Genomic DNA, 21,696 nt, shown 5'->3' with positions numbered 1-21,696 from the left:
CTATAATTATTTCATTAGATACATTTTTAGCTGCTTACTGCAATTTATGCAGGAGTTTGCTACTTCAATGTTTCTCAGCAAACTGAAAAAAGAAATAAAGAAATGCGGGAATCAGTACATATGTGCTCACGGGAGACTCAACTGTGTGAAAATAGAAATCAATGTTGGAATACAAGAAGAGAGACATGGACACAGATGGATCGTCGTGACCTTGTTCTTGATAGGAGCCAAGATTATATACTTAATCCAGGATGCTATGAAGACTCCAAACTTTGGGAGGATAAGCGAATCAGAGCAGCAACTGTAATTCAGCGGTATGCTCGTAGAAGGACTGCAATACGTAAAGCAATGGAACTACGAAAGTATGCTCAAGAGAGGTCTGAGGTATACTTTTGCACGTGTTTACTCTTTTCTTGGGCTTTAAAGCAAAGTTTTCACATCTCAAGAAAATACTATAATACAAGCCAGAGGGGTGAATTGTTTCAAGTAAAATCTAATATGAGATTTTACTGAACATTCCTGCAACTAAACCAATGAATGGTTTCTCGAAGGACCAATCGTCCCATCTTGGTGGAGTGCTCATGAGAGCCACTGTTTGAGGGGAGGGGTTCCTATCCTTCCGGAGGCCAAAGGCCACTGGCATGAGAAGCATGAGTTTTGCAATGCTCTAATGCAATGGATCGTGCAGAGCGCACCGTGCAGTAGTGTGCGAGTGTCGTATGCTATACTGCAGTGAACGGCAACGTGTACGAGTGCACTATGCTAAATGACAATCACCGGTGAACTTCACAACATAAGCAAAATAAGAAAATCCTACACTGGTGAACAATCCCCATATCGGGAAGAGACAAGAGAGATGAGAAAGTGACCGAGTTGGCCAATGTACATATCACTGGACGTGTCCCCAGGTCACAAGTCGCAAGTCACAAGAATACACAAGTCACAAATCACAAGAATACACAGGTCTATCCCCATAGTAGACAAAGGGTACACACAAGTCTCTCCACATTCTCTCCTTGGCGAGCTCGTAGCTCTAGCCTCTATCTCTCCTCACTCTCCTCTCTTTCGCTCCCCTGCCGAATGCCGAATGCCCCTTTTTCTCTCTCTCCCTTCTCCTTCATCCTCATCCCCCACCTTGGAGGGTCCCTTCTTCGCTGAGAATCCCTTCCCTTTCTTCCCATTGGTCATCCTCTTATCTCCTTAGCTGTTGAGGATAGCCGTTGCGCCGCTGTCTCTCTTGATGGCTTCGGCGACTTTCTGACTCCCTGACTCGCTAGCCTGATGGTGTAAATTCTCCATGTGCAGGTGAGCTGGTTCACCGCATCTCTTGATGGGATCACTTTGGACACGATACTCCTGGTTGACCTGTGGTTGACATGTGTCGACCTGTGGTTGACAGCCTCGGATAGTACTCCTGGATGAACCCGTGTGATCGCGTGGCTAACTTGTGTTGACACATGGTCAACATGTGGTCAACAGATGTCGTCATGTGGTCAACGCCTGTCGACAGGTGGTCGTGTGATAAGGTAACAGCCACAAGAGCCTAGATCGTTCCGAGGTGGAGTCCCTCATGTTTCGAGAAAAGTAACCATCTGAAGTTTGCATCTAGGTGTGCGGATAACTCTACCGTAATTACCAAATGTGGTACCAAGTGCTTGCTTTGAATAATCCTCAAGCTCTCAAGATGTGACCCATCAGTGGCATCGTATTTTGGTTCGCCAATGGCAACAACATATATGGCTGCTAATCTCACACTGAATCAAATAAAGAGATTTTGCAAGTGATCCTGCAAAACATTGCTTCTACAGCATAGATAGGGCTTTATATCCCTTACCCAATCACGTGGTCCTTGTTGAAATTGTGCTAAGCCAGAGCCATCAGACTCCACATGAAGGTAGTTGTGGGATGTAATGGGTTTTCCATGAAAAGAAAACTGGAAACTCTTCAATTGTGCATAAGAGGTGCTGAAATCATTACTTTAGCCCTAGGCAAGTTGACTAAGAGTTTGAGGTCCTCAAATTGGAGTACATCCAAGTAAGCTTGTTGCATCAACTAGGCCTTGAATCTAATGATGCATAGCCCCAAAAATTTGCAAGCTTTCTAAAGGGTGCATAAACATTTCTCGCACATAGAATGAAAGGCCTCCTTGAAGTCTACAAGGCAACTATCTTCTATGTGTGATGCTTGTTTTTCTCTATGAAGGCTTACATAAAGGATGGGTTCTTGATTTTTGAGTTATGTTTTTGAAGATGAGATTGAGGACAGCAATTGGCAGTTTCCCCCCGCGGAAGTGGTCGTTGGTGAAGACATCGTTGCAAGAGGAGGAGAGGGGCTGTCCTCACCTTGATGAGTCCCTGAGGAGCCTTCGTCCTTTGTAGTTTCCTCTTTCACCTGCTCTCCACTTTGGACTTCTTCTCCTCCGGAGTTTGGGTCTAACCACCAGAGACCCTATTGATCCAAGTCGATGAGAGTGTCGATGAAGCTACTTGCTGTGGCTACCGTTCCAATGGGTTCACTTTGTGCTCACCCTGAGGACTTCACGAACTTTCATCGCACATAATGCTTCTTGTACCGGGTGTGGTCTACAGGAAGTCTTTTCTCCACTCTCTCAAGTATCTCCTAGTTCTCTCACTAGCTCCTTCAAACGTTTCAGAATTACTTGGCATAATACCTCTCTCGTTAGGACCCTAGAACACCACGTCACTCATGCTAATCAACACCAGCAGTGGCCCATCGTGATCGCCATAAATTGTCTAAGGGGGGGGGTTCCTTCCACTTCCGGAAGTGTTACCGGACGCCTAGGGCCACTGGTGCAAGGAGCAAGTAGGGAAGTGCCACTGATATCACCGATGGTGCCTGCGGGACGATGTTGTCAACGACGGAATGCGTGAGGACGATGGTATCACTGAAGGTGCGAGCAAGTGCAAGAGTGATGAAAGCCTAGCAAACAAAGTTACTAGAGCCATCCTTCAACATGAAGGCAAGAGAACTCAAGCCACATAACATAAGGACTGTTATACCAAGTGAAGGGGGATGAAGAGGGAAATACACGAGGTGAAGGAAAGCTACAGTTGCGAAGAGAGACGGAGGGAAGCATAGTATTCAGAGTAGAAGAGGAGTACACCAGTAGGAGAGGAAGCATAGTATTTAGAGTAGAAGAGAGGTTCATCCCTTCCAGTCTATGGCCAGTATATGGATTGATACTATACATACTCTCATGGCCATCTGGTCAAGCATGTGGGGATCCTCCAGAGCAGCTACTACCAGGAGGGCTGTCTTCTTCAGAGTTTGGAGAGGATCTCCCTTCTTCTCTGAGTCTTCTTTAGGGTGAGGTGGCATTTTCAGCCTCCACCTTCGATTTTTGTTAGCTCTTTTTGAGCTGTTTATTTTCTTCTCATGCATGACATGCTGTACTCCCGCATTAGAGCTTACTCTTGCGGTTTTCAATCATACTTAATGAAGTGATCTTTTTGAAAAAAAAAAAACTCGTCGGTGACAAAGGTAAAGTCAAGGTGTTGACTTAGCATTTTAGGACGTTGTCAGGGCATTGACTTACCATTCCAGGGTGCTGGGATATATCACAGCGCCGCTGAGTTAGCCTACTACCACCTAACCCTTGATGGATTTACCATCCAACAGCTGGACATTAAATGTGCATAGATGGCATGCCAGCTCATCAGGACAATGAGATACAACCCCATCTCAAGGCGCTAGGATAGCAAAGTCACCCATTGAATTAAAACTAAATTATCTTGTCAATTTTGGCTGCAATATCAACATAGAACCTTGAATTACACCAAAACAGCCATCACATTTAGTTAGCATCCCAGGGGGCTGAGATAGCATCTCAAGACGTTGGGATAACATCTCAGGATGCTGGGATTCATGCTAATCACTCGGAAATTGATTAGAACTTGGAAAATTTGCTTGTGGAATCATCACGTGGAGATACCAACCAAGGTGTTAGGATAGCATCTCCACCCTGATTGCCCTAGTCACATTTCATCCCCAGTGTGTGTGACCAACCAAAACTACAGAAAAAAACCCCCAAATCAGCTGTGCACATCATCACATTGGGATAGGCCTATCCCAACGCCCTAGGGTGAAACTCTAGAGGGTCATCTGACAGTCCCCACACTCTTTATACAACCTAAAAAGTATCCTCGGCACTTCACATCAGTTATTGGTACAACCTATGGTCCTCAACACATCATCACGTTGGGATAGCAGCTAACTCAACTTGCTCAGGGAAACCCCACTAGCACTATGCCCGATCAAGTATATAGGCTAGACCTGCCATTGGAAATAAGTACATCAGTTCATGTGACCGGCAGATCAAAGTAATGCAAAAAACAAGGTTGGATGCTGGGATAGCATCTCAGGGCATTGAGATGGCATAGGTTCCAAAATTAACTGATGTCATCAAACCTCATCTCCACACTTAGAGATAAATCATATATTGGCTCAAAATTCCTCTAGAATAACATCCAACCAAAAAGGGTGCTGACCTAGTCTATAAGGGCGCTGGGATAGCTAAGTTAGTGGGGTGATGTGAATTTGCTACCTCATGATGCAATGATCTTGATTTCAGTACTTGGGGGGATATCAATATGTCTAACTAAGTGGCCTCCATCCATGAATCAACACTTGGGTCAGCCAAAGTATTTGTACCAGACATCTAGCCTATCGGGACACTACTTTAGCTAAGTCAATGGGGTAAGTTGATTGGGTTACCTCATGATACAAAAATTTAGATTTCAGTGCTTGGAGGAGCATAAATATGTCTAAAAAGGAGGGCCACAACCCTAAAGTAAAATAGAACCTGCTAGAATATCTACTCTAGACGGGACGCTTGGATAGTCTACAAAGGACGTTGGGATAGCCAAGGCGTTGGCATAACACAGGGCATTGAGATAAGCCAGGGCACGAAGATAGCACAATTCAGCATCCTGAATCGTGACATTTCTAGACACACACCTCACCTGCACCCGTAGAAAAAGTGGCCTGAAAATTGGCACCCTTAGGTCCAAAAAAGGATGAAATTTCCATGCAGACCCTTGACCCTTGACCAGTGTTGAGCGAGAATCAACCTTATTTGGGGCCTCAACTATGTTGACCAAGACATGCACTTGAGAACAGGATGAGTCCTAGGAGTCGACCCTGAGTCTAGTGAGGATAGTGCCTCAAATACAATCTTGTCGATCTACATACCTAGCTTTGCGTCTTTGAGGTCAAAAAGCTTTAAGTCAGTTCTTACTCAATGCACGACCAAACCAAGGGGACTGCTCTAGTTCTGACGATACTATGAGCATGGATAGCAACATGGGAAAACTAGCTGACACTACAACCACAATGACACCAAACTCGAACATCTCAGCACCACAATCTCCCACACCTTCGACTACTAGTCGACTATTGGAACCCTTTACTAGTTGATGGGATGACTTGAGGCTAGGTTTGGCTTGTCAGAAAAGCTAGAACTAGTGAACCCATTTGCAGGGCAACAAGTAGCACAAATGGAATATCTAGTGATTGTCCAACCTCCTCATCTGAACCCATGCAAAGAGAACAAGGACCCACAGTGACTCTTGGATCGCGACAAGACCCACAGTGACTCTTGGAGGCGGGTATTTGCCGAGCTTCCTAAACACAATGACACCTACATTGCAGTACGACACACAATAGGGCACACAGTTTATGCCAACTCAAGAAGGGAAATACCCCCTATATGGCATGCCCATGGAGTCCTAGCAGGTTCCGCAAGAGCAGCATATGCCAGTTCACGAACCCAGCAAAATCAAATTGCCTCACAACTTGCAACATTTGCCAAGGGTACTGGTGGGTTACCTTATACCCCCATTATCACCAGCACATTTGTAGTGGGAGTAGGCATGTCAATGCCTAGGAGCCGACCTATTCACACCTCCATGTCGAGCCAACTAAATGCAACACCATCCTAAAGACTCTATGCAGGGCCAAAAATGCAATAAACAGCCCAAAAAACTGGAAAGAATCTTGTAAAAACCAGCAACAAGATGATAGATGGTTGTCTACAGAAAAGCTCAGTGTGTCACAAAGAAAGGAGTAGCATAGACTAATTTTCTGAGGCTGCAAGGCAAAAAGAACTTCTGCGAATGTGACAACACAAGCTTCCGATAGTATATATCGATGAAGCTATTTATTACAGATTGGCCAAAAAATGGGCAGCAAAAGAAGACGTCCAAGTAAGCTACTTTATTATGCTCGTCTCTGCTTCTTGTGTCACTACTGCTCTTTGGCAATTGAGTCGGTGCTTTGCACTTGCTTTATGGTGCGCTTCTGCTGTGTATGATGCGCTAAATGTATTGGCATTTGCATGGCTACTGCAACGTTGGCTTTGTTGCTACTTTGCAACAGCTGTTGTTTTGCTACTCACCGCTTGCACTTTGTTTGTACTGCTCAGTCTTGCTGGATTTCTCTTTGTATACTACATAATTGTCGGCACTGCTAAGCCGTTCGCGTAATGTTGCTGCTAGTTGCTCGCACTACTGGCTTTCATCTGCTTTACTGTTGTTGGTCATTTGTTGCACTGTACTTGAGCTACTGTTGACTGCTAAGATTGCCTAGAGCAATTGCGAAAAAAAAACTAGGACAATGGCTACACACATCAGGTGTTGACCGCTTAGAATGCCTAGAGCAATTAAGAACAAACAACTAGGACAATGGCTACACACATCAGGTGGTAGGGAGCTGTAGCGCTACTCAAGAAGGTAAAAGGGAGACCAGCACAAACTATAGTGTGACTAACAGAGGTTAACAACAGGACTATGTAATGCTCTAGAGGAATGTGACTGAGAAGAAGGGCAGCTCACAACAGGAGACATCAAGGCGGAGGAGACCACACAAAGAGGATAGAGAAGAAGGGAGAGTCCCTCCATTCCTTGAGGGAAGTAGCCATCCTCGTAGAAGCTACTCGAGAGGACCCATGCATTCCTGTCCAGATGGCTATCACTGTATGTATAGTGTTTGTCCATATACAAGCCATATTTTGAGAGGGGTAAACCTGGGATCCATCCAATGCCTCTGTGCACTTGGCTCTCCATATGTGCTACACTGATATACTCGCTAGTATCTCCCAAGAAGAGTCCACTGAGGTATGCACAGCCCTGAAGAGTGAGGCAGAAACATCGTCTAGAGAACATGGCTCAATCAAGTGAAGATCCATCTAGTACTATCCATCCAATCTCCTCCCAAAGATGGTGTGCATGACTGTATGCTGCGAATAAAAAAGTCCTTCCACGGCTCCTATCAGGCACAAGTCCCCTCACAACCATCTTGCAGAGCAAGGCCCTACACTATAAATCTGGATCAATTATATTGAGACCCCCTTCCGAAGCGGGGAGATGAGAGTCTTCCAAGCAATTCTGGCTGTAACATCCTCTGTGCCATCAAGTCCACTCCATATAAAATTCCTTATCGGTCTCTTTAGCTAAGGATTCAATCCCTTAAATGGCACCATCAAGAAAACGCAAACCACGTCATGGCCAAAAGGACCTAGTTGACCACGACTACTCTAGAGGCAAGATCAAGCTTTGCAGAGCCCCAAAAGCGGAGCTTTCTCCTTATACTCTCCAACACCGGAGCAAATTGTTGTGTCGGAGAGATGCCCAAGCCAACCTGGCACCCCAAATATCTGACAAAAACACCCCTCTCAATACAAGTGAAACCTATGTCAATCCCCCAAACCGAAATGTCCTCGTCTCACAGATCCAAAAGCCATTGGATTTATGCCAATTAATATGTGCCCCCACAGCAATGCAGAATAAATCCAATGCTGTCCTGAAATAAGTGAGCGCCTGTGGCATGGCATCCAAATGTCATCTGCCAGCTCGCTATCCAGAAGCTCAACTTCCCATCTCAAAGAATGTCTCAAAGGAACACAGATTTTGAGATATATCACTAGTTTTAAGATAACCTTTGAACTTTTTATCTGGCTTTGCAACACAATTTTGATAGTCTTTGATATGGAACATACTGCTCATCTCATGGAAAAATGCTTTTAGTCCGTATGGAGGTATTGCAGAATTTGGTAGGTATTGTCTCTGCTATGAATGATCGGATCCGAATTTCAAAGACACATTACAATTTTAAGACACTGTTTTTTAATGGTCTTATCCAATTATGCCTAGGATCAAGAGCATATCCAACACTTGGATTGTGGGTATATGTGGGATTTGTAGGACCGGAGCCACTAGGCATCTATGCTCTGAGTCTTCCACAGGGTTGAGATGGCATTTTCAGCCTCAACCTTAGTTATTTTGTACCTCTTCTTGAGGAGTTTTTTTTCATGCACACCATGATGTAGTACCACATTCAGGTTGCTTTGGCGGTTTATTCATACTTAATGGAAGTCTATTTTTGCAACAACAAAAAAAAGGTCTGTTTTCCTTGTCTGTATGGATCTTTGTGAATGAATTGTAAACTTTATTGGTGAAAAAGGGACTGACTGTACATGCCATTTTTAATAGACAAATCATTGTTGACAGTTGTTTGCCGAACAAGAAAAGAAAAAGAAATTGGAAGAAGAACTGCATTTAAAACAGGAAATACAAAAGCATAGGCACCCGCGGACAAAGACAGATTTTGGGGTGTTATACATGGAGCTTGTAAATTGGCACCTTCAGGTTCAAACCAATCTGTTTCTTTGTGTTGAATGAACTGTGATGGCAATATTTTGTGCAAATTACATTGAATCAGTTATATTTAAGATATAAGGTCACAAATGAAGTTTCGAATATAATGCTCTATTTCCATCATCGTCCCCATTAGTCATGCCTATGTGCACAATATGTTATAGATTTTATCTCTAATTATGTTTACCATATTTTTGAATTGAAATGGTGAGCCCAAAATACCATAGACGCTGTAAAATTATACTTTAATGAGTAGAATTTTTATTGTGATCTCCATGGCAAGGAGCTGAAATCTCTTGACGGAAAAGGTCTACAATGTGAAGAACGAAAGATTGCCTTACAAGAACTCTTGCAGAAGGTTGGGATACAGTGAAATGCTTTCCGAAACCTGTTTTCCAGATTTGCACTATTAACACTCATAACGAGAAAGAAAAACAGAATTCTAGAGAAAGTAAATCATGAAAAGCGTTTTGTTCATTCCTTTCATGGACTTTAATATCAGGGATAGGAATCTGATCCATGTATTGAGTGCCATTGTACTTCATTACTCCCTTAAAAACAGACAGTCACTTCTATAGGTTTGCAGCTTGCATGAGTGATTGAGATTATAAATCTGCAGTTTTGTGTTTGCATACATCAATGGTTATTATTTATTTTAGGAAATCAAATTCTTGCAAGCAATTGGAAGGATGAAACTGGTGGCTGCGAAAGAAAATCGGGATGAGCACATCAGGGCGACAATGTGTAAAATGAGCGCACCTAAAAGCTGGGAAATGTCTAATGGAAGATTAGTCCATGTGCAGACACCTGCAACTCTACGTGCATCTGATCTCATGAGGGTATGCAATTGTAAAAAGTATTCATCTTGTGTGCATCTTTATTCAGATTTGTTTTTGAACATGAAACGTAGAGTTGGTTGAATTTGGTTTTGTTTGAATTTGACGTGATTTTCTTTTAATGTTCTTTTCTGTTGCTCGATTCTGGCTACAACCCAACCGTCTTTTACCTTTGTTGCTCGATCACTAGACATGGGACTTTTTTAAATGCAGGAGAAACCTTGTCCCACAACGAAACATGAACTTTTTTTGCAAAGAAACAACAAAACAGAATTTGATGGGAGAACCTGTAGATTCAATAAGTACTACTCCTAGTTGTTTAGAACTTGTGTCAAAGTACTTCTCAACGTAGTGAAGTGCAACGAGGAAGAGCTGAAATCTTGAAGTGTCAGACTCGTTAGAAGATTTATTTGAAGTGGTGTATTCAACCCAGTTATTGATAACAGATAAAATGAATATATAGCATTGTTGAGAGCCAAATGGCAATATCTAAAATAAACCAGTGAGTCGGTTTGTAGTATGACATCATGCCACATGCAATGAATGGAAAACGATGCCACTTATCCGAGAGATGTCTTTGCATTGTCTCTGGTAGCCTAAGAGTTGATCAAGATGGCTTTGTCTGTATTTGCTTCCTCGTAAAACACCTGAGGACCTCACTGTGTGAGCCAAACCACAGAACCCCAAGTAATGTAGCCATCAAGTCTGCAATCTTGAGCATATACTTTATTTTCAGAGAGTAACTTCCCCTAAATAAGTCCTTGGTTAGTATACACTGTATTCATCTCACCAACTATGGGTGATCCCTTCGAGAATATATTACTATTATAGGTGCTCCCTTTGAGAATATAATACTACTATTACTAAGTTCTGGTATTTGAACATTAATGCCAACTATAGGAGTTTATTATCTCCATCAGATGCCTCTTTCTTTAGCTACCTTTCAAATATCTAAGTAAAGGTTATCATGTTTTTTGTCTTTTCATGAGAAATACTTCTATTAATTATGAAAAAGAGCCAAGTACACAAGGCATCAAATACTGTTAGGAAATGGAGTCAAGTTGAGTTAGTTTTGGTTTGTTCTAGTGAGTCCTAGTGTCTAGTGTGTCCTATGGATGCCATGTGTCACATTGGGAGTTATCCCATATGCATTGGTACTCATATGTGTGTGCGTGCTCTATATAAGAGATGTACTTGTCACTTGTCACATCAATCAAGTATCAAGCCTACAAGCTCTTTGGTCTACATTTGAGTACTTTCGTTTTGTTCATTGCTCTTGCTATTTCATTTTCATTTCATTATGTCTCTCTTTGAGTATCATTATCTCTCTCCCTAGCCTACCCTCTATCTCTCTCTCCCTCTCCACCATGTACCTTCATGTGGTATCAGAGCCTCCTTTCCTATCTTTCCCTTCTCCATGCTCAATCTAGAGGATGAGGGAAGCTCGCAAATGGAAGCCATCCTCTCCTCCATGATTGAGCTCCCTTCCACTCCTTTCTCCCCATCTTGTGCTCTTCTTCAACAAATTCAAGCTTGGAGCTGCTGCCATTGGTGAAGCTGCTGGTCTTGGAGCTCTTCATCGCAAAAACTTCACTCTAGACCCCTTTTTCAAGTTTAGGGCCTCTCTACTAGCCGCCACACTATTTTGGACGATTTAGGGTTTGGTTGAGGTCGTTTTTCAGCTTCCTCCTTTATCTCTACAGTTGCCCACCTCTATTGCTGCTGGACGACACTCTCAACAGCAAATCCAGTGCTGAAATCTGAGAGAAACAGTAGAAACTGTGTTTTTTGACCTAAAAGTCAAGTTTTTTTTTTTTTTTTTCAAGAAATAGACCTCTATTAAGTAAGAGAAAAAACCCGCGAGAGCAAGCTCTAAGTGGAATACATCATGAAATCATGAGGATAAATAAACCCCCTCAAAGTGAGGTGGAAAACAACCAAGGCTGAGCTGAAAGTGCCACCTCAACCCTGAAAGAGTCTCAGAGAAGAAAGGAGAATCCTTCCATTCCCTGAAGAAAGAAGCCCTCCTAGCTGAGGCTGCACGGGAGTCTCCCTGCATACTCGTCCATACGGCCATCAAGGTATGTACATTGTCTGTCCAGATAGTCTGTCCAGATACTAGCCAATGTGTGCGAGGGATGAACTTGAGTTCCCTCCAATGCCTCTGTGCATCTGGCTCTCCAGATATGCCAGGATGCTATAATCGCAAGAATCTCCCAAGAGGTATCCACAGAGGCATGTACAACTGCAAAAGGAAGGTGTGGTATCACATCCAACAAACATGACTCAACCTGATGACGTCGAATTGAGATGGCCCGACAGGAGTCAAGTCTCTTATAGAATACCTAAGGCCCTGTAAGAGAAAGCCAAGCCACTGAGCCCCATGTCATAAAGAATGGGGAGTGGACAAAGTGACTGAAAATCCTGGCTACCCCCATCCAAATCATCCTCGCCTGTCTGCAATCCCATAAGCAATGCTGAATAGTCTCCAAAGCAGAGAGGCAATGAGGGCAAGTAGGGTCGGCTCCGAACTTGGATCTCCAAAGGTTCATTGTAATCCCACCATGGATAGAAAGCCAAAAGAAGAGAGTGATCTTTCTATTCGTGTGGGATTTCTAGAGTCTCTTCTAGAACCACCTGTGCAAATCCGCAGTGATATCAAATGTCTCCCAATGAGGAACTTTGGAAGGTCTCCAACCTCTACTACTGAGCTGGAATCTCCTGGCATTACTGACCGTGTAACTTAAGAAGGGGATGCTCTTCTCTTGATGCCCTGCGTCAATCCACTCCCACTCTCCAGGATCCCACTGCAAATACTTAATGGGAACTCCCCCGTAGAGCCAAAGCTTCCAAGATCCGTTGGAGAGTAGCCGGGGGTCTGGGTCAAGGAACCACTCTAAATCTGATCCCGGCACCAAAAGACCTACAACCCTGATAGGCTGAAAAGCAGACTCAAGCAAGATGTCCTCTGTGGACCTGAGCAATCTACCGCCATCATGCACACTAAAGACTAAAGCATCCTCATGTGCATCTCGAAAGGCCAAAACTTGAAGAGGAACACCGCCTCTTGTAAAATGCGGGTCCCCTCTCCCACCTGGACCACTGCATGTAGAGTGAGGCACCAAGTGGTCTGCCATGATCATGCAATATAGTGTCATTCCACATGATCGGTTGCCTATCAATCTCTTCATGAGAGGAAGGAGGAATCCTCCGAAGAGTGCTCCTGAAACTGGCCCATGCTTTCAGTATGGCAACCATGAGAGGGGACGAAGGTGATATGAGGTGTGTTGTGGTGAAAATCCACCTAATACTGCTCATCCAGTCTCCTCCTGAAGAAGGTGTGGACATCTATATGCTATTAATAAGAAATGCCTTCCATGGCTCCTGCCCTGGCATAAGTCCCCGCACCACCATCTTGTAGAGTAAAGCTTTGCATTGCAAATCTGGATCAATGATATTGAGACCCCCTTTCTGTGTAGGGAGGATGAGGGTCTCCCAAGCCACCCTGGCTAATGCATCTGCTGTGCCATCAAGCCCACTCCAAAGAAAATTTCTGATCGGTCTCCTGAGCTGAGTGATGCAGTCCCTAGAACGGCACCAGCATGAACAAACAAACCAGGCCATGGCCAAGAGGACCTGGTTGACCACCACAACTCTAGAGGCAAGATCCATCTTGGCTGAGATCCAAAAAAGGAACTTCCTCCTGATGCTCTCAAACACGGGAGCAAACTACTACGTGGAAGAAATATCCAAGCCAACCTGGCAGCCCAAATACCTGACAGGCACACCCCTCTGAACCCAAGTGAATCCTATGTCAAGCCCCCAAACTGGAGTGTCCTCATCATTGATCCAAAAGCCATTGGATTTATGCCAATTTATCTGCGCCCCCGCCGCCAAGCAAAATAAATCCAATGCAAGAAGTGAGCATTTGTGGTGTGGCATCCAAGTAAACTGCTGTGTCATCTGCCAACTCACTGTCAAGTAGCTCCTCTTCCCTTCTGATGGGAAGTCTCAGCCCAAAGATGTCAGCTTGAGATCTAACATAGATACTCATAGGTTCAGCCACGAACAAAAAAAGAAAAGGAGCAAGGGGGCATCCTTGACGGATTGATCTGGAAATCTGAAATCTCTCAACCAATAAGTACCTGTCTGTGGGCTGATTTGTACAAAGAGGAAACACCTCTGATCCAAGCATCAGTAAAGCCAAAACGTAACCCCAATCTACTCTGTCATAAGCTTTCTCAAAATCCAAGAGTAGAATGGCTAGATTCTGGCCGCGATCTGCATGGCCCACTCTGAAGCTTCCCAAAAAGAGAAAATGTTATAAAAAATGCTTCTGCCATGCACAAATCTCGTTTGAGTGTCATGAATAAGATCTGGGAGAAGGGGCTACAATCGGAGGCTGATTGCCTTGGCCAGAATCTTGTAACATGCCAACCCTTTGCTGTCTCTCCAAACGTGAAGTCCTTCCCACAAGGACTCCGGAATGGCTAAGTTAATCTTGCCCCGCTGCCCTGCCCCTCGCAGATGTGCTAGGGCATCAAGCCTAGCCTCTGTCTCCATAGGTAGTCTGCTCCAACGGCCAAAGGACCCTGCTGGACCACTGTCCCACTGTGCCCAACCAATGTGAGTCCGCTGTCCGAGCATACGGCCCTCCTGATCTTTGATCTCTGGATGCCACATAAGGGGCCGGCGCTCAAACTCCTCTCTACATCTGGGTGGAGCACGGATGAGACCCCCTGCCAGTCTTTGCCATACCCTGTGAAGACTCCTCATCAGGGGGGAGCCCTTCCCCGTAAGGGGGGCCTCTAAGAAGATCCATTGATGTGAAGGCTTCCAATGTCCCCAGTGCGTGGGGTGTTCCTCAGAAGCCCTCGCTGTAAGAGGAGCTTCCAAGGCTCTGCACCTGGGGTGAGGCCACGAACCACCAACTTGCCCAAAAGGGCCTTGCTCTGCATGTCCGGATCAATGACACCCAAGCCTCCCAGTGCCTGCGGCTATCTGCCAAGCTACTCGGGCCCTAGTGTTCCTCGTGCCATCTGAACCTGCCCAAAGGAAGTTCCGTACCAATTGTCATTGTAGCCCAATGCAACCTGTGTGAAAGCACCAGCAGGAGGCGATATACCAGGCCGTGGCAAGAAGGACCTGGTTTGCCACTAAGGCGCGACTTGCTAAGGAGAGTTTGGCCGAGCTCCAATAGAGAAGCTTGCGCCGAACACTCTCAAGGACCGAGGCAATTTGCTGCTCTGCTGTAATGTCAATACCCACTTGGCATCCGAGGTATCTCACTGTCTGGCCCCGCGGTATCCATCTAAAGCCAAAGTCCTCACTCCCGGATCTCCTGTGTCTCCTCAAAGCCTGTGAAGAAACCTATAGATTTCGTCCAGTTGATCCGTGCCCCCGAGGCCTCACAATAAATAGCCAGGGCACCCTTGACTCTCTCCAAACTCGCTGTGGTGCCCTCAACATACAAGGCCGTGTCGTCTGCAAACTCCGAGTCAAGTAGCTCCTCCTCCTGTCTGATTGGGAGCTTCAACCCTGTGAGACCGGCCACCTGTGATCTCAAATAGTAGCCCAAAGCCTCCGCCACAAACAAGAAGAGGAAGGGAGCAAGTGGGCAGCCCTGGCGGACTAAGCGAGAGAGAGGAAAGGCCTCGCCTATGTGTCCTCCGATAAGCATTTGGCTAGAGCTCCCTGCATATAGCGCTGAAACTCCTCTGACCCATCTGTCTGAGAAACCCAATTTCCTCATAGTGCCCTCCAAGAAAGACCACTCCACCCTGTCGTAGGCCTTCTCAAAGTCCAAGAGAAGGATGGCCAACGGCTGTGACTCCTATCTGGACCAATCCACTGCCTCCCAGAACGTGAAGATGTTGTCCAGGATGCTACGCTCCTGGACAAACCCAGTCTGTGTGTCATGGATGATGTCGGTAAGATGGGGCCGTAACCGCAAACTCAAGACCTTGGCGAGGATCTTGTATGCAGTATCAAGGATTGTCGGATGTCTGACCTATCTTCCCCTTTCGGGATCAAACACATCCACCCCCTGCTCAAAGACTGAGGGAGAAGGCTTGTGTCAAAAATCTCCTGGCAAGCTAGACGGAAAGGGGTGGAGATAATCTCCCAGAAGTTTCGGAAGAAGGCCGGAGTCAAGCCATCCTCACCCGGGCACTTCTAGGTCGGGAGAGCCTTGAGGGCTTCCCAGAGCTCCTCATCTGTGAAAGGCTCCTCAAGTCTACTGCATAAGTCTTGCGAGACTACTGGCGGAATGTGATCCCAAACTAGCTCTCGGGCCACAAGACCAACTGGGGTCATCCTCTCCGTTTGAAAGAGCTAGTTGTAGAAACCTGTGGTCATGTCCAGAATCTCTTGTGGGTCAGTGTGCATGATGCCCTGCGAGTCTCAGAGACGTTGTAGCTATGTGCATGATGCCTTGCGAGTCTCGGAGACGCTATAGCTGTGTGCCTGCCGATCGGGGCCCAGTGGTATGAAAGAACTGCTTCGTCATCCTATCCCCTTGTTGCACCCATCGGGCCCGGGAGGAGTGATAGGAGAACTCAGCCCGCCGCACCTCCGTGTCCTGGAGCTCGTGACGAGCGCTGTCGAGTTTGTCACTAAGCCACTGAGACACTGGGTCCTCCTCCCTGAGCCTCTCGATGGAGGCGAGGTCTCTCCTCAAAGCCCACTCTCGCTCCTGAAGGGTACTCCTCCGCCGAAGGGCATGAGCCTGCAGCTCCTCACTGCTCTCCTCTGAATCGCATTGGCCACCCACATAGCCTAGCCCTCACATGGTGCCGTCTCTGACTGCTCCCAAATCCCTGCCATGACCTGCTGAATCTCCTCGTCCTGCAGGAGGTCCTCTGGAATGCGGACTCCCTTATGGGGGAGACCTCGGCGGGGCTGATCCAAGTGAAGTACCATTGGAGAGTGGTCTGACATTGTGGTACCTGCCAGAATCTTGGTAGATCTGCCTCTGTGTAGTGCTCAGTCTCCAACATAGAAACGGTCTAGTCTCTCTAGCATTCCATCGTGTCTCCTCTATCCAAAGGAGAAGAGAAGGCTGCCAGGTGTCTTGCTGAAATCTGGCTCTCTCCACGGGTCTTTGCCACTGATCATGAAAATGAACTGCTCCCAGGTGCTATGCTTTGATGATGGCACCTCAAAAAAAGAGGCTCCTCCCTGCTTGTCGTCTTCCCCAAACTCCAGGTTGTTGAAGTCACCTCCAACAATCTAGGAGTCTACATCCAGAAGACACTCTGACAGCCTCCTCCAAAAGGCCGGGCGGTGCTGTCTGCATGCTGGGGCATACACGTTCAGGATCCCGATCCTGGACTCTCCCGTCCAAACTCCCATACAAACTGCCCGTCCTGGAATGAGCTCGTCCTTCGTAGACCTCTGGGGCCAAAGTCTATGAGACTGAGATGCAGACCTCTCCACTCCGTCCTACCGCAAGAGACCACTTCTCTGGACCTCTCCTTGGGAGAAGGTGATGGCGTCGTCTGATGTTTGAAGGTGAAAACATGTGCTCCTAAATCATAAGGATGTCCACTGCCCGTCCTACCACGGCCCTCTGCAACTCCTGCCGGAGTATCAGGTACTGCGGCTGGCTACGAACATAGTCGTGGAGCCCGTGTACGTTCCAACTCACTATGGTCCAGCTCATGAGGACGGGGACGTCGGGAACAAGGCTCTCCTGTGAGTGGGTGCCTTTCCCAGAAAGACTGCTTTGTGTGATTTTGCTGGGGGTATTCTTCTAAAGGTTGCCTTTCAACCTGTCAGGATTGCTGGTTTTGTGGACCATGGAGCAGGCTTGGAGTGGTACTTAGACCCCGACCCTCTGCTTTTGGCCTTGGGATCTTGGAGGTTGTGGTTGTATGGAGGTGCACCTATCAGGTGATTGCAGTGGGACCTAGGAGAGTGTGAGTGGATAGATCATGGGCACCGAGAGAGGGGAATTCCCTTTTTTCGTTTCACGGTTGGTAATGCCAGGAGATTTCAGCTGAACAGTAGGGGTTGGGTTCCCTCCAGAGCCCCCCATTGGGACAGCTTCTTCATCACTGCAGATTTGCATAGGAATTTCTGGAGGAGGCTCTGGAAATCTCTCAGAAATAGAAAGATCACTCTTTTGTTTTGGCTTTCTATTCATGGAGGGCTCTGGATCCGTCCGCAGTCCTCTTGAACTAGCGACTGTAGCTTCCGTCGTCATCGAGTCTGGAGCTCTTGGGGCTCGTTGTTGCTGCAAGGGTGGGTGCGAAGGCTGAACATCCGAAGCTGGAAGATCGGCAGAGTGGGCGGTGGCCCTTGCCGCTGGAGGAGGTGGCTCCTGCTGATCCTCCTTTGAGGCCTCTTGGTCAACCCTATCCTTCTCTCTGCAATTGGCCCTCTGCCTGCGGCGTTTGCGGGCCTACTTACTTTATTTCTTTTTCTTTTTAACCTCTGTCCAGTCCCCTGCTGAGGGGGTAACCCATGGGGTCGGAGACTCGTGTTGCTCCTGCCTGAGAGGGCGCTAAACTCGGACTTGCTAACTCTGCCTACTCTGCTGAGGAGGGGGGGGAGGCACATGGGGGAGGCCACGGGGGCAATCTCTGGCGAGGTGACCCATCTGTCTGCACCAAAGACACTGGCCTGGTAACCCGGAGATCTCCACTCTGTGGCGAAGTGTGCCCCCTTCCAGGGTCTCTAGAAGGATCAACTCTGGGAGGGACTCCGGGCTCTCCACCACCAGTCTGATCCTGGGGACTCCATCATCTGCTAGAACGGAGGCGGCCGTCTCTGGCGGGGACTCAAGCACTGTGCCAAATGCTCGACCAATGAAAGGGAGGATGGCTCGATACTCCTTGGGGAGCCCTGAGAAGCGGAGTGTAACCGGAAACTGTGGAATTTGGTGTGTCGTATCCATGTCCTCGAGTGTGAACCCATGATACCAAGGAAAGAGGTAGACAAGATGCAGGCCAAGGAGTATGGGGCTCTGCTCCACAAGTGTCGAGGTGGTGTCGAGGGAGCTCAGCTGGATGAGGAAAACGCCTCGTCCATAGATGGTGACCTCCTGGATGTGATCTCCCTCTAATGCCAAGCTCGCTTGGATCCACTCTCGCACCTGTGCCTGTGTAGGTGTGAGGCCCACAATTCTACCCACAAGCGCCCTGTCCTGGAGGGACTAAACTGCCTGCAGTACCTGTTGCTTGTCAGCTGGGGAAAGAAGAACCTTAACGGCTGTGGGATTCAAGGGTGCTGCCATAGAGCCCCTCTGGCCAGACCAAGAGTCACCACCAAGGTTTTTCTTTCGCCTTCACAAGGACAAGTGCTCCCGCTGAAGGGAGGGAGAAGAAAAAGGGGGAAAGAACGTCAGAGGGGGAGGTGGAGACGCGGGGCGAAGGAGGGGGCAAGGACATAAGAGGAAGAATGAAGGCAAGGAGGGCGGAAGAGGACGGAGGGTGAGAAGGCGAGGGGGGAGAGGAGGAGGAGAGAAGAAGGCGAGGAGAGGCAAGAGGGTGGAGAGGAGGCGGAGAGGGGAGCCGGCGGGGGAGAGGAGAAGGGTGCGGGAGGCGGAAGAGGTGGAGTTGGTGGGGGGCGAAGGTGGAGGAGATGGAGGAAGAGAAGGCGGAGGTGAAGGGAAGAGGGGTGGCGGGAGGCGAAGCGAGCGGAGGGGGGTGCAGCAAGCGGGTGGGGAGGCAGCGGAGGTAGGAGAAGAAGGGGCGGGCGGGGGTGCAGCAGCGGGCGTAGGAGGGGCGGTAGGAGCAGAAGAGGCGGCGCGGAGGGTGGGGGAGTGCAGAGGGGGCGGACGTGGGGCAGAGGCAGCGAAACAGTCAGGGGCGGCATGGCGTCACGGGGAGCAGCAGCTCCTACCTGGAAAATGAATCCTCACCCAGGGAATTCCCATATACATTGTTATAAAGTGATGTGCTAGGTAGAAGCTAAAAGTACTTGATTCACCACAAGGGCTCTAGAAGTTAGTCGTTGCAAGATGGTGGAACTCCAAGATCCCAGATGGCATGCACAGTCTGCCATGAGTACTTTTAGGAGCCTACATATGGACTAAGTGCACGGTCAGTGTTGCATGACCAAAAATGGTCATTTTTTGGCACACAGTAGCAGAATTTAGTCTGCCCTTCACTGCTCATACACTGTCAGCTTTCCCAAGTTTTCTTATGCTCATCTATTTGTGAGATTTCCTTCCTTGTAAAACCTTGTCGTGCCTTGATCATCAGCCTTCCTTGCACACAAGCTTGCATTACGTATCTGAGTTCTTCTTTTGCTTCCTCGATTCTATTTTCACTCTATCTTTCCAACTTGATTTTCCATCTAAAAGGTACATGATAACATAGAATTCAACATTTTTAAGTCCAGCAAAGATGATTTGATGAAGCTTTGAAGATCATTTACGAACGAGAGACTTTAATTTGATAGTGGGATTCTCAAGGGCACTTTGAGAATAGAACTAACATGTTGGTTTAATGTACATTTGAATTGCATGTGATTTTCATTTGCTTTATTTTGTGCTCTTAGTTAAGAAGCGTGTATCATATAATGTTGCAAATAATATCTAATACATAAAAATCAAAATCTAAATTATCTGTGGTATGCAGTTATACACTGCCTTGGAAAAGTGTTCTCGAACTGTTGACGAAAGAATGTGTGTGCTTGGATACATAAAATGGACTGTACAAGAGTTTGATAGCCCATTGACTGAAGAATTAGTCCAACTCATAGAAAGAGAAGCGGATCTTATGTATCGTAATCGACCAACCAAGTCTTTATTGGGGTTACGTCAACGAATTTTAGACCTTTTTCTTAAGGTTAGCATAAACAATGCTTTGAACGTATCAATATCTCAGAGAGCTGTGGTATATATTGGAATAAAATTGTTGATTTTCTATAGGGGGATGTCTTCAAAAGGATATGCATTCACAAAGTTTTTTTCAATTGTCATGTACAGTTTACTCAAGTGCCCCAGTTTAATCCTGAAGCAGCTACTCATCAGTGCGTGCCAATTGATTTTGATCATCCTTCTCACCAATCTCTTAGGAGGCAAAGTGCTCCCATTCGCCTAGTTGGTTGATAAGACGTTTCCAATATGGTGATGACAGAATTAAAGATGTTACATTCAGTCCTGACCATTGTGAACTCATGACAAGTAGAAGTAATGTATTCCGTCAAGTATAATTGTCAACGGTTCCTGGTTTTCTGAGATAATTTGTAATATAGCTCTACAATGCTTTATATTGACCTGTAACTAGTAGTTTCCCAGTGATACAAGTGCCTTGGCTAACTTGACATCTTCAAACAAAGTGCGGAATAGCAAGAACTGTTGTGAAACAATGATTTGAATAAAAGCTTTGGAAATTCCCTTTTGTTACATATATGTTCAATCTGCAACCTGAAATATAAACAGAAATAATGAAATAAAGACATAATTTCTGCAAAAGACCAAAGGGTCTATGAGACTCAAGAGTACCAAATACAACAAAATATAAGGGATGGGGCCACTAAAGCGGGCATCCACTTCCAAGGCTGATGTCTGAGACGAGAGGAACAAGTAGAGAAGTACATCACAATATCTTTGTGGGAGGTCACACGGCCTAGCATAACTATGAAAAAAGAGAGCCATGGCCAGGGGGGACCCTTGTAGGGGATCCAGTCAGTCAGCTATCCACCAAGGTGTTGGAACCTCTGAATGCTGTTTGGGGAACCAAATCTGCTGGTTGGCTGAGGTTAGAAGAGATGATCAACAGTGGCTCTTGCGAAGGCTGTCGTTATCGAGAGAGGAAGCATTTCTTCACTGCACCTTGAATATTGTCCTGCTTACCAGTGCCCTTCATGTCCTGAAGTCTCAGCTATAGTGATGCTGGTGGTAACCTGAGATCTCTAATCTCATGCTATAGCTGAAATATCTACTCATGCGGGCTCAAGAAGAAGGTGCTTCCCTTTTGATACGTCTTCTCATAACAGAATACAGCAGGCATGTCGGCAGTGACTAGCTATGACAGTCTTACAGGTGTCTTGCAGCAAGGGTCTTCAGTTTGGGGCACTCCATTTGGCCTTGGTCTGTCTTTGCCTCCTAGATGAGTGTTAATCCCTGAGTTGGGCCAAAGGGCTCAGCCCAGCCTAGAGAGAAGGATATTTATTGATGCCTATGGAAGGCCAAATAGGCGTTCCATAGCAGTAAATACATCATGCCTATACACCCC

At 46.6% G+C, this 21,696-nt stretch overlaps 1 protein-coding gene across 4 annotated transcripts in view; it reads left to right on the top strand.

Annotated features, from left to right (window-relative positions):
• LOC147882294 (uncharacterized) overlaps positions 1 to 20,750 on the top strand; it is a 95,386-nt gene extending 74,636 nt beyond the window's left edge. For 3 of the 4 annotated variants that reach the window (XM_087401048.1, XM_087401050.1, XM_087401049.1), the window contains exons 3-6: positions 53 to 384; positions 9,332 to 9,511; positions 20,095 to 20,304; positions 20,445 to 20,750. In XM_087401048.1, coding sequence (XP_087257174.1) covers positions 53 to 384; positions 9,332 to 9,511; positions 20,095 to 20,304; positions 20,445 to 20,567 — 845 coding nt within the window. In that variant the 3' untranslated portion in view covers positions 20,568 to 20,750. Of the gene's footprint in view, positions 1 to 52; positions 385 to 8,525; positions 8,664 to 8,955; positions 9,031 to 9,331; positions 9,512 to 20,094; positions 20,305 to 20,444 lie in introns of all 4 variants that reach the window. The other variant, XM_087401051.1, reaches the window with a different exon arrangement.
• Positions 20,751 to 21,696: the final 946 nt, after the last annotated feature.

The sequence above is a fragment of the Dipteris shenzhenensis genome, chromosome 29, assembly GCF_047967505.1.
Source record: "Dipteris shenzhenensis isolate YYH24624 ecotype China chromosome 29, Dip_SZ_1.0, whole genome shotgun sequence".
Classification (NCBI taxonomy): Eukaryota; Viridiplantae; Streptophyta; class Polypodiopsida; order Gleicheniales; family Dipteridaceae; genus Dipteris; species Dipteris shenzhenensis.
The sequence above is the reverse complement of the archived record's forward strand: the minus strand, read 5'-3'. Positions and strand labels throughout refer to the sequence as shown.